Below are 14,008 nucleotides of genomic sequence, written 5' to 3'. Positions count from 1 at the left end.
GAGAGTTCAAGCCATTAGTGGAGGTGAGAAATTTGCTTTAGGTAGCTACCTTTCTGCAGTAGAAACTAGCTGTCTTTTCTCTCCCACAGGAGCACAGAGACTTGCACAGTACCTGGGGAGACAGAAATCTTCCACCTTAGGGGTAGGGATGTAGCGAACTGCCGTTTTGGAGGTCGCGAACGCCGTTCGCGAACACCGGCAAAAATGCGAACAGTTCGCGAACAGTTCGCGAACTTCGAACACCCGCAAAATCGTTCGATTCGAACGATCGAAGGATTTTAATCGTTCGATCAAAGGATTTTCGTTCGAATCGAACGATCGAAGCCATTCGATCAAATGCTTTTGATTCGATCGAATGCTTACAATCATTCGAACGAATGGAAATCGTTCGATTTTAGCGGTCGAAGGAATCGAATGGTCGAACGATTTTTATTCGAATCGAACGCAAACTCAAATTGGCGAACGTCGCGCGACGTTCACGAACATTCGGCGGACGCGAACAGTCGAAGTTCGCGCGAACTAGTTTGCCGGCGAACAGTTCGCTACATCCCTACTTAGGGGACAGAAATCCAGATATGCCCTAGTTTATAAGGCTATGAGAAGTAGGGAAGTATCCCAACTCCCACCTGGGACATCGTAGGCCAGAGTTAAATGGGTGGCTCACCTGTCACCCAAAAAAATTGTTCCAAATCCTATTTTATCACATTAGTCAAGCAAAATAAACTTTAATCACACTGTACAAATTATTTGAATCTTTTCTTGGAATTTATAATGATAGCAAGCAGGCAGGAGCCATTTTGTGGACACTGTTATTAAGACAAGCCTTGTATCATCTCAGAATCTTGTTTGTGCAACAGAATGGGGGACCTGATGTCCATCCTCATGCACTGGCTACATAATTAAATGGTAAAGAGAGAGGGGGAATGTGGGGAGTGAAGAGACATCTAGTAAGTGCTGAATGGAAAGTGAAAGTAATTGCCTATGCCTATAAGGCATAGAGGCGGTGCAGGCAATATTTGATTGACAGCTGAGATTTTTAAACGAGTTTACAAAAGCTTTGAATTGGAAAAGGACTTTTATTATACAGTGTTTTGTGTCTGGATGCCTTGTAGTATGAACTAGTATGGAAAATTCTAAGCAACTTTTCAATTGGCCTTAATTTTTTATGTTTTTTTCATCTTTCAAATGAGGGTCACTGACCCCATCTTAAAAACGAATTTGTTGTCAGTCCTACTTTTTATTACTCATCTTTCTATTCAGATCCTCTCCCATTTATATTCCAGTCTCTTATTTAAATCAGTTCATGGTTGCTAGGTTAATTTGGACCCTAGTAACCAGATTGCTAAAATAGCAAACTGGAGAGCTGCTAAATAAAAAGCTAAATATCTCAAGAACGCAAATAAAAAATGAAAACCATTTGCAAATTGTCTCAGAATATCACACTACATCAGGGGTCCCCAACCTTTTTCATCCGTGAGCAACATTCAGATGTAAAAAGAGCAGGGGAGCAACACAAGCATTAAACACAGTGTCGGACTGGCCCACCGGGATACCAGGAAAACTCCCGGTATGCTGCTAAACTTTTGGACTATTTTATGGCCATTCCCTATTTTTATGAGGACAAAGAGGCTAAATATATATGGAATAATTTATTATAGTATAAAGAAAACAGACTAGGAGAATAGAGGTTGATTGAGGAGATGAAGAATATAAGTACTGAGAGTGGGTCTAAGGTTTTTGGGTGGGCCTCTGGTGTCCCAGTCATACACTGATGAAACATGTTCCTGGGGTGCCAGATAAGGGCTGTGATTGGCTATTTGGTAGCACCTATGTGGACTGGTAGCCTACAGGAGACTCTGTTTGGCAGTACATCTGGTTTTTATACAACCAAAACTTGCCTCCAAGCCTGGAATTCAAAAATAAGCCCCTGCTTTGAGGCCACTGGGAGCAACATCCAAGGGGTTGGGGAGCAACATGTTACTCACGAGCTACTGGTTGGGGATCACTGCTCTACATCATATTACAATTTAATTTAAAGGTAAACAACCCCTTTAAAAGAAATTCTACCTGGCAGATCCCTTACTCTACCAGTAATCACAACCCCAACTGTGTGCCCTATTCCTGGGTCCTACTGATATTTGAAAGCAAACTATGAATATTTTCTGCATTTTCTCTATGATTCACAGACACAAAACTTTTCAAATCACCACATGGCATAACCAAACAGCACACTGACATTTTCTTTTGTGTTCCCATTCAATGCTCACTTAAATGAGAACTAAAGCTTAACTAAAGTAGTAGCTAGACATGTTGTACATTGTGTTTTGTGCTTCTGTACCAGCCCAAGGCAACCACAGCCATTTAGCAATAAAGATCTGTGTCTCCAAAGATGCCCCAGTAGCTCCCCATCTTCTTTTCTGCTGATTCACTGCACATGCTCTGTGCTGCTGTCACTTACTGAACTTAGGGACCCACTCACAATATACAGAACACATAGAATAGAAATGTCACAATATAAGGCTGTAGCTTCAGTTTAAATTACAGGCCAACCTCATTTCCTGCTGGATAATTAGTGACGAGCCCTAAGCTTAGCTTCTCAACAGCTGCTCAGAGCCCACTGAGCATGTGAGTGTCGCAGACACTTTCCAAGATGGTGACCCCCTGTGACAAGTTTGAAGTCCTGGATCATTGATGCTACTGAGAAGCTGAATTTTTAGGCTGGTGCAATAAGTTCAGTATATAAAATATGGCATTTTTAGCCATACTAAATTTTAGGGTTTAGTTCTCCTTTAAAACAAAGCCAAAGGACAATATGTTTCCCATTAAATGGAATGGAAAGTGGCTGGAAACAAGATCTTCACAGATCTCCCTGAGAGGACTTCACCAATGAAAAACATCCTCATGTCACCAGCCTTATGGAATTAAGTAGTACAGCTATACAACTATGGATGGTCAATGAGGTTTCAAATGCTGTATTATATATATATGACAAAAAATACCCAAAGGTCATCTTTCAATCTTCCTCCTTTTTTATCAAGCTGATTTTTCTCCAAAAAGAGTGTGAGTGGTGATACATGCTTCGTAATTTTTGGTATTAAAGGAAAAAAAACTTACCATACAGTTCTTCTGTGTCCAGGTTGCTGTAAAGAAAACAAAGAAACGATCAACATCCATTTAATAACTCAGCAGACACTATACAAAAATTAACACATCATTTATCATATAAAAGATGGTCTGCCAATCACAGTGACTCAAATGTATTAGTTGGAAGGGTTGTATATTTGGGATTTGGTAAAAACAAATGCACAAAATACCATGGTCTGTGAAACTGGCCTTTTGAGAACAATACATTGTTTTGTCACTAATATGACTTATAGTTGGTTTTCAAGACTTCTCGAGGTGAATGTATCACATTTTATTTTTTTTTAACATTGTGCTACATTTTGGGTCTTTTGACTGGATATTTATGAAATGACAAACAGCCCCGCATTAAGGTCAAGCTCCATGTCCAATCTGGTAGGTTCCTAAGAAACAGCAGGAGTATTTTTTGACAGTGTCCCTCTTCTTCAGATTAAAGGGCCAGTATAAACATTAAAATTATATACAAGCTTTTCAAAAAGCTGAGGGATAATATGTGCCGCAAAATCAGCACCGGGTGCTGGAAAACCCCCCAGTATCAAGGGGATACCATGAAAATCACAAAACATAACAAGCTTATAACAAAAGTTTACTAATTTTTGGAGTGTAGAATGTTGTTGCTAGTACATACAGTACCTTGCATAAATATTTAACCCCTTAGACTTTATAAATTGTATTTTTATTGAGTAATAGTAATGAAAGCCATTGTTCAAAATGCTACCTGAGAAGCATCAAGGTTCTCTCCTTGCATTGGTGCATTGGTATGGGTACAAATACATTGTATAAATGGCATCAATATGCGCTTAATTTTGCATTCATTTTAGATGAGACTTATTCCTCTCCTTCTACCCTACCCCACAACGACCTTTTCTGCATGCAGAGGGCAGACCATAAAATGTTACGAAAGGAAAGGAGGTTTGTTTTGTTCAGCTACTAGTAATAAAAATATGTAACGATTTGCATCATATTTCTCTATACAAACACTTTCTCTATAAGCAAAATGTAAAAAAATAGTAAAACTCCATTCATTCATTCATTTAGAAAAGCAGAAGAACAAATCTTAGCTGAGAATGAGTAGACACATCCATAATTCCAGGCAGAAAATGGTAAATGCAAAATGTTCTATTGATCTAGCTCCCGGGCAGTGTATTTATAACATCTTGTCTGCCTCTACATACTGATGCTCCTGCTGCATTAATACACTCCCTGCAGCTAGATTTAGCTTCAGCAGAAAGAGCAGGTTATTTATTGTGTAATCCGCCACATTGTGCATCATTTATTTGCCTTGATTCTAGGCCAACAACATTGTTTATAATGTCAGTTCTGTTATGGCTTTGATTTTATAGGAAGTGAAAGCTCTTCATGAGAACATCTAAACACTGTTGCTCAAGCACACTTTACTTTAGCCATTGCTGGTCTACAAATTTCATCATATTATCAAGGGTTCAATACGTTGAGAACTGTAGTCCATCCACATCATGATTGTGGTCTTAAACCAATATTGGTCATCACAACTTTTCCTCAGATCTCCCAAACCAGCAGCTACATTAAAATGCAAGATAATGATTCAAAAAGAATCCCACCCAAGCTGTTTAAACATAGCTCATTATTCTCTGTTCCTGCAATCGGAGTTAGAATAATTAAACACTGATTTCCAAGCATGAACAAGTATTTCCACCTTCCCAGTCTTTGATCGCAGTGCAATATAATGACACCAGTATTATAGATTAATCTCCATAAAATAACAGCAGGATGGCTGACAAAGTGCTGATAAGAAGCATTTTCACTGGTAACTTTCAGTTCAAGGCCCCCCTTAAGACCCACATACAAGGGCCGATAAAAGCTGCCGACAGGCCGAGTCAGTTTATTGGCCCATGTGTGGGGCCATCCGAAGGGCTTCCCCGATCGATATCTGGCGAAAGTCTGCCAGATCTCGGGCAGGTTAAAAAATCCCGTCGGAGCACAGCCACATCTGTGCCTCTAAGCTTGATATCGCCTACTTCAACTTCACAGTCGTTCCTCGTAGTTTAATCTTCCATCACACTCCCCAGTCTAGTTGCACTCTCTCCAACTCATTAATATTCTTCTTAAGGACTGGAGCACAAAACTGCACTGCATAATCAAGGGCCTTACCAGGGACCTATAAAGAGGCAAAATTATGTCTTCACTAATTTGCACTTATCAGCATTGAACCTCATTTTCCAGTTTGCTGCCCAGTTTTCTAATTTTGTCATATAGCAATGGAGAAGCTCTTTCTCCATTCTAATGCTTTCTAGCTGTTGGTTGCTAAAGCCTAAATACAGATATTGCCTTCGCTATCATTTCCACTGCAGTATATACTGTATGGTGAAACGTATATAAATAGCAAAAAGTACTTAAATACCATTTAGGGCTCTTACTCACGAGCGTTTTTACCTGCGCTCCCCTGCGATCCGTTTTTCTGCATTCAGCCGCAGGGGAGCGCAGGAATAGACGCATTACATTTTTTCCAATGGGGCTGTACTCACACAGGCGCGTGTAGGCGCCGAACGCAGGAAAAATGCAGCATGTTGCGTATCAACCTGCGTTCGGCGCCTACACGCGCCTGTGTGAGTACAGCCCCATTGGAAAAAATGTAATGCGTCTATTCCTGCGCTCCCCTGCGGCTGAACGCAGAAAAACGGAACGCAGGGGAGTGCAGGTAAAAACGCTCGTGAGTAAGAGCCCTTACAGAAGCAATGCCTAAATGGAACTCTACTCATTCCAGCATTGCCAGTACTTGGAGAATTAATATTAAAATAATTGAGCAAATAGACTAGAACAGGATAACAGGTACTGGCCCTTCAAACTATACTCATACTGAGTCTTGCACAAATGAATAGGACACATCTTGGCTATGAACCATTAATTTCTGAATCTGCAAAAACTACTTGCAAAATCAATAACAACACAGAAAATCTAATTGAGCCCTATCAATTATTAATTCCACTTGTAAAGAACAAGGTCAGTCAGATCAGCACTCAGCAGTGATGGTTTAAACTTCACATTATCCACTAGTGTAGAGCAATAGGTACATTATAATAATGTCTGACATTCTCTCTACAAGAACATGTAATTACTTTGCTGTATACAAGGGAGACAATTAGCCGGATTCACAAAACAAGCAGTTTCATTATAAGTCAGATCTATACAGCAATAAGGCTGCTATAAAGTGCATCGTCACACTAGGGGGCCCATTTACTTAGTTAGAGTGAAGGAATAGAATAAAAAAAACTTCGAATTTCGAATGTTTTTTTTGGCTACTTCGACCATCAAATTGGCTACGTTGACCTTCGACTACAACTTTGAATTCGAATCGAACGATTCGAACTAAAAATCGATTGACTATTCGACCATTCGATAGTCGAAGTACTGTCTCTTTAAAAAACTTTGACCCCCTACTTCGCCACCTAAAACCTACTGAGGTGGGAAGGTCCCCATAGGCGTTCTAACAATTTTTAGGTCGAAGAAAAATCGTTTGATCGATGGATTAAAATCCTTCGAATCGAACGATTCAAAGGATTTAATCGTTCGATCGAACTATTTGCGGTAAATCCTTCGATAAACGGTAAACGATAGTCGAAGTCGAAGGATTTACATTCGGCAATCGAATATCGAGGGTTAATTAACCCTCGATATTCGACCATAAGTAAATTTGCCCCTATCTATCTGTAACTCTATGAATGTTTAGTAAAACAATGGCTATTCTAGAGGAGAGAAGCAATGGAATTATAAGGGCAGAGACACACGTGGAGATTCCGGGAGATTCAGTCACCCGGCGACAAATCGCCTCTTCTTCGGGAGACTAATCTCCCCAAACTGCCTTCCCACTGGCTAGAATCTAAATCGCCGGTGGGATAGAACCCGGAGCGATTCATTTTCCAAACTTGCTCGAAGTTGCCTCACGAGTGCAGGGCCGGCCTTAGGCTTATTGGACCAATTGGGCCCAATAGTGCCTTGCACCTCTGGGGGCCCCGCACCAGAGGGCAGCACAGATAGTATTTCCCCCAGCACATGATGCTGCCTGGCCTGAACCCAACTTTGAGAGTCCAGCCCATCCCCAAATCCATAGGTCCAGCCCACCCCCAACTCTGATAAGCCAGGCTATCCCCCAACTCCATAGGTCTAGCCTGCCCCCAACTCTCATAGGCCCAGCTTTCCTCCAACTTTGATAGGCCCTGCCTGCCCCCAATCCAACCAAGCCTGCTCCCAAGATGAATCAGCCCAGCCTGCCCCAAACTAATTGGCCCAGTCCACTCTCCTATTTCCTCCCTCTCTCTCTTACCCTGTGTGCCCCTATTATGTGCCCCTATTTCATCCCTCTCACTCTCTTACCTTGTCTGCCCCTTTCCTTTCTATTTTGTGCCTGTATGCCCTTATTTTCCTAAATACTTGGTGTGTCAGTAGCCAGCAACACTTTGTCTAGGGGCCCCGCCAACATGGTTCCAATTGGGCCCCACATTTGATAGGACCAGCCCGGAGTGCCATCCTGCTGGCGTTTTAGATTCTAGCCGACGAGAAGGCATTGCGGGGAGATTAGACACTCGAAGAAGAGGCGATTTGTGGCTGGGCGATTAATCTCCCCCAAATAGCATTGTGTGCCGCTGCCCTACAGGTATAGGACCTGTTATCCAGAATACTCTGAACCTGGGGTTTTCTGGATAATGGATCTTTCCGTAATTTGGATCTTCATACCATAAGTCTACTAGAAAATAATGTAAACACTAACTAAACCCAATAGACTGGTTTTGCCTCCAATAAGGATTAATTATATCTGAACTACAAACATAGAGAAAAAGAAGAAAAATTGGTCAATGCACATTCCCTGGTCCCCTGTCATATAAGTAATCTATGCAGATGCATGTATTTACAAAGACAGGGTTTTTTAGTTACAAAATTATGATCATAAGATTGATAAACCACCATACCACGTCAAGGTAAAAGCCATATGGGGGCCCCTAAATATTTACCCAGGTCGGGAGACCTTTATTTCAGGTAATGCTCTTATGCCAGGAGGCTTTAGAATTTTAAAATTATGACCAGAGGTAAATAGTTAGGGACCGCCATATGGGTTTTACCTTGACATGGTATGGCGGCTTATCAATCTTATGATCATAATTTTGTAACTAAAAACCCCTGTCTTTGTAAATACATGCATCTGCCTAGATTACTTATATGACAGGGGACCAGGGAATGTGCATTGATCAATTTTTCTTCTTTTTCTCTATGTTTGTAGTTAATTTGTCCAGATCAGTAGCACTTCCATTGTATTTTAGTACATTTTTATTAAGCCATGGAGTGTTCCCATAACCTTTACTTTTTAAATTATATCTTAGTTGGGATCAAGTTCAAGCTACTGTTTTATTATTACAGAGAAAAACAAAATCATTTTTAAAAATGTGATAAAATGGAGTCTATGGGAGAGAGCCTTCCATAATTAGGAGCCTTCTGGATAATGGGTTTCCAGAAAACTTATCCCATACCTTTACTTACAATTAGGAGTTTTCTGGATAATGGGTTTCCAGATAACTTATCCCTTTTCTTAAAAACCATATTACCAATCCCCATGCTTATATTTTCCCTGTGCATTGTAGGGTTCATAGATCAGCAACAGTTGGGGTCACACAAAAACAGATGGGTGTATTTGTCCCTTTCTCCCCCCTCATGAATACAGCACAGATGGATCCAGGCAACACTGTATTCATGGGGGGTGGGGGACAAGTCTATGTGCTGCATTTTGGAGCAGAGACTTGTGGGAATTTTTCAAGAAGCAGGGCAGGGCGTGCAAAGCAAATAACATGGCAGATTGTTCCTTTTTTATGTACTTTGTATTCAATTAATACATGTTAAAAAGACTTGGACAGTTGTGTAAAATTTCTGGTGGGTATTCCCCCTCCATTAATGCATTTATTATTTAATCAGATATCTATGGCCTGTTTTCTACCCACTTATATTTATTACAGAAGAAATCCGCAGCTAGATCCAATGTGAAGGTAATGTTGTCATGTCACACAACACTGTTCTTTGTTGATCTGTATCTGCTAATTAGAAAATAATGTGCACATCCCTGCTTTGTACGCTGACATTTACATACGTGGCAGTCAGTGCAAGAGTCCTATCTTTTCAATGTCGCTCTCCTCATCTCATTTGAAATCAATTTCCTCTTTGAGACATGTGTTACTCCTTCAATCAGCTCTTTGAAAAATATGTGCACCCTTCAATCAAGCTTCTCGCTTGATGAGCCACATCCTGACTGCAAATTTCAACTCCACAGCGGTTGAAAAAAAGAATTAAATTCAGACATATTCCATTTTTTTCCCAAGACACAGATTCATACATAAAATAATTGCACCACAAGGGAAACCGGCAAAAAACGAAAATTCTAAACTGCTGGTTTGGTGGAGGTGTGTGAGAGCTGAATTGCTGCCATTAACTTCGACAACCATAGCTAATACAGTGAATAATATTTGCAACAATACACAGAATTAATGTTGTTATATTGCATACCCCCTTATCCACCAGATAAGTAGTAACTTTTCAAGGAAAGTAAGGTTATATAAGATTATATCCACTTTAATACAAGGGTGCAACAGGTACAGGTATAGGATCCATTATGCGGAAACCCGTTATCCAGAAATCTCCGAATTATGGGAAGGCCATCTCCCATAGTCTCCATTTTAACCAATAATGCAGTTGATTTCTGTAATAATAAACTGTACTTTGTGCTTGATCCAAACTAAGATAGAGGTATGCAGTAGTGTTACTAGATATTACTAGAGGTGGTGTAACTAGAATGTCTAGCGGTTGACTTCTTTTACCAATATTTATAGAAATTTTATATAAATTAGCGCCTCAGGGGGCCCCTATAGCTTCTAGGCCCCCCTGCAGCTGCAGGGTCTGCTTCCTCTGTAGTTACGCCCCTGATTTGTTTTACTAATATTTATTGAAACTGTATATGAATTAGGGCCTCATGGGTCCTCTATACCTCCTGGACCCCCCTTCAACTGCTGTCTCTATAGTTATGCCCCTGCAGGTATGGGATCCATTATCTTGAAACACATTATCCAGAAAGCTTTGAATTATGGAAAGACAGTCTCCTATAGACTCCATTTTATCCAAATTTTCCAAATGATTTCCTTTTTCTCTGTAATAATAAAACAGTAGCTTGTACTTGATCCAAACTAAGATATAATTACTCCTTATTGGAAGCAAAACTAGTCTATTGGGTTTATTTAATGTTTAAATGATGTTCTAGTAGACTTAAGGTGTGAACAAGGAAGTTAATAAGAATGTGACCGTTCAAGACTCACCCCACCACACAATGTCCCTCCAATCAGCTCCGCAAACTCTGTGTGCTGAGCCACCAGCATCCCGGCTGTAATATAGGTCCAAATGAGCAATAGATTTTGAGGGGGTTTATTGCAACATTAGGATAACAACATCACCATTTCGGGAAACACTCTTTATCATAGGCATACTTATGCCTATATGGAAGTGTTTCCCAAAACGCGTAAGGCCATGTTGTTACCCTAATGTTGTAATAAACCCCCTCAAATCTATCCAGAGTGCCGCCTTAATTTGCTCATTTGGACTTAAGGTATGAAGACCCAAATGAAGGAAAGATCCCTTATCCAGAAAACACCATGTCCGAGCATTCTGGATTACAGGTCCCATACCTGTAATTAATCCTAATTATCTAAACTTAATTTATGTTTAATAGACTTACGAGATCCAAACCCCTTATGCAGAAAACCCAAGGTCCCCAGGATAACAGATCCCATAAGTGTATCTCAAGACAGTATAAGCAGCTAGAAGATAGGTGGGTGCAGAACACAAGAGGGTGTCTAGAGTTTCAATTTCTTCCAAAAATGACTATTCATAAAGATATATCCATCCTTGTAGGAGCGTAACAAGAACACGCAGGGCCCCACCATAAAAATTTTCATTGGGCCCGGTGCTCACAGGCGCTCCTGCTAACGCCTGCCCCTCTCCCGCCGCACGCGTTGGGGGAGGGGGATTTCAACGCTATAGAGGTAACAGACTCCAGGCTCCCACATGGTCTGCTTCATTTATAGTTACATAATGAACAACTGCTCCTCTTTCCACCACTTCTCTATTAAGGAATAGCCTGTGCTTGTTAAAGAGGTCGGCAATCCTCCGAAAAGACTAAGCAATAAATCACCAAGTACATTGTGACAAGTGAAGCGGGGAGATTCCCTGCAAATTTATTCTGTCATTCAGATTAATGTTTCGGGGGGTGTGCCCCTTCGTCAGACATACAGAGCTGCATCCAATAAAATGTTCTATACCCATGATAATTACCATAGTAAATTAGCAAATCAGATTATTTCTGACGAAAGAATTATCCAGAGTTTTTGGGACCTGAGGTTTTCTGGATAACAGATCTATCCATAATTTGGATCTTCATACCTTTAGTTTACTTCTTGAAATTCATTTCAATTAACCCAGTAGGCTGGTTTTGCTTCACATAAGGATTAATAATTATATCTTAGTTTGGATCAAGTACAAGGTACTGTTTTATTATTACAGATAAAAAAGGAAACAGTTTTAAAAATTTGGATTATTTGGATAAAATGGAGACAGCCTTTCCATAATTCAGAGATTTCTGGATAACAGGGTCCCATACCTGTGCAGCACTAATTCCATCTGTGCATAGCACCTCACTCTTGGTCAAACAAAGGAACAGGATTATTTCTAAAGCTCCCAATGAGTGGTGATAGTACTTCTTTAATATAAAATGTACTGTACATGGTGTAACCATATGACCAGATGTTAAAATGATAAAGAAAGAGGAACAGCCAAAGGCAAGCTCAGACATAGTTGTCACATTCATGTCAAATACAATTATCAACCGAGTTTATAATTTTTCTTTCAGGGCTTTGTGCAAAGATTGTGCAGCAAGAAACTCTGCTCCAGAAATAGGGTAACAAATATTCATCTAATGTAAATGGATAGGAAAAACAAACTGGCACGGCTCAGTGGTTAGCTTGTACAACTCTGTTTCCAAAAAAGCTTTGTAAAGCTCATACAAGTTCTTTTATAACTATGTGTAAATCATTTAAACCCAATGTTTAATTGCAAATAGTACAGGTATGGCATACGTTATCTGGAAACCGGCTCTGCAGTAAGCACTGAATCTCCCATAGATTCCATTATAATTAAATAATTAAAATTTTTAAAAATGATTTCACTTTTCTCTTGTACTTGATCCCAACTAAAATATAATTCTAGGGGCATTTTGAGGGCTTAATGCTGCTCTGAGGTGGTCTTTCTGATGCCGCTGCCCCCGTTTCTGAGCACCAGATTGGACCGTGGTGCAGTGGCATAACTACCGGGGGAGCAGGGGGTGCGATTGAGCCAGGGCCCGCACCCCCTCAGGGCCCCCCGGCAGCTCGCACACAATTAATTCCTTGCAGTTGCAGGAGGGGGGCGTGGGGGCCCGGCTGCGCATCCCGCGCCAGGGCCAGTCCCCCTCTAGTTATGTTACTGCCGTGGCGTATCGCCTACTGGCAGCAGCAGGAAATTTCAACGTTAGACCAGATGGCAAATACACTTTCATTATGTTACTGGTCAGTTGTCATTGTTTATACTCAATCCCCATTTAGGGGATTATATATCAAATATTGTGTTGTGTTTCCAGTTTTTTTAGGCTAATTTTCAGTCAAAAACATGAATTCTTGAATTTAAATAATTTAATTTTTCGGGTTTTCTAAAAAAAAAAACTCAAATTTTTAACATTTTTCGGTGGGTTTTGCTCGAAAAACTTGATGAATTTCAACAGTTCGAGTTTTTTCCCGCAGAAATCTCAATTAATTCGAGTTTTAGGTTTTTAAACCCAAACTCCCTGATTCTAACTTTTTCCATTCAAGTTTTTTCTTATATTAGAAAGCATTTGAGTTGTGAGTTCATTCGAGGTATAAAAAACCTCACAAACCTCTAAAACTCGACCTTTGATAAATAACCTCCTTAAAGGGCATGTAAAGGCAAAAAAAAATAAAATCCGATTTTGACTTTCCTTAAAGAAAAAGAAACCTATCTCCAATATACTTTAATTAAAAAATGTGTACCGTTTTTATAAGAAACCTGACTGTATGCAGTGAAATTCTCCCTTCATTTACTGCTGTGGATAGGAATTGTCAGACGGTCCCTAACTGCTGAGCAGGGAAACAATCCTACTTATGAACAGCAGGGGGAGCCCTCACCTTACTTCCCAGCCATGCAGAACTCAAGCAGCTTTGTTTGTTGGTTTATTTTGCTGCAGCCACTGGTTCTGTACAGTTGGAAAAAGTTTGTATTAAACAATACAAAAACTATAAAATCCATATTAGATTCCATGACAACACAGGACCCAGTGGAGTCTGTATATTCTGATTATTAATCTTGCTGTATCGGCTTCTGGCAGATATTATTTGACTTGTGCTGTTTTGATAATTTATGACTATCCCTAAGCAGCTCAGACCACACTGAGCATGTGCACAGTCTTGGTCTTGTAAAGATGTACAACAAAGTTACAAGATGGTGACCCCCTGTAGCCAACTTTGAAAGCAAAATTATTTGTTTGATTAGGCTTGTGGTGCCGTAAGTTCACGTTTATATTTAGTATACAAAATACAGCATTTCTAGCCTTATTCTGTTTTAGACTTTACTTCCCCTTTAATGTTGAGATACTGAAACTGCAGAATTATTGTGCCTGTGCTGACCTGTAGGCCTAGGTCTTATGGTTTATAGAATTCCTCTCAAAAAAAAACCTGTTTTGTAATGTTCTAAGTAATTTTAGCATCTACCGACTTCTTGCAGATCAAAATGCACTATATCTGTGCAACATGAAAGC

General features: G+C 40.1%; 1 protein-coding gene across 2 annotated transcripts in view; it reads right to left on the bottom strand.

Moving 5' to 3' along the window:
• Window positions 1-14,008, bottom strand: part of necab1.L (N-terminal EF-hand calcium binding protein 1 L homeolog) — a 118,956-nt gene that overhangs the window by 62,512 nt on the left and 42,436 nt on the right. For both annotated transcript variants that reach the window (XM_041566543.1, XM_041566544.1), the window contains exon 4: window positions 3,115-3,140. In XM_041566543.1, coding sequence (XP_041422477.1) covers window positions 3,115-3,140 — 26 coding nt within the window. The remainder of the gene's footprint in view (window positions 1-3,114; window positions 3,141-14,008) is intronic.

Source organism: Xenopus laevis, chromosome 6L, assembly GCF_017654675.1.
Source record: "Xenopus laevis strain J_2021 chromosome 6L, Xenopus_laevis_v10.1, whole genome shotgun sequence".
Taxonomy (NCBI): Eukaryota; Metazoa; Chordata; class Amphibia; order Anura; family Pipidae; genus Xenopus; species Xenopus laevis.
Note: the sequence above shows the minus strand (reverse complement) of the source record. Positions and strands in the feature narration are given on the sequence as shown.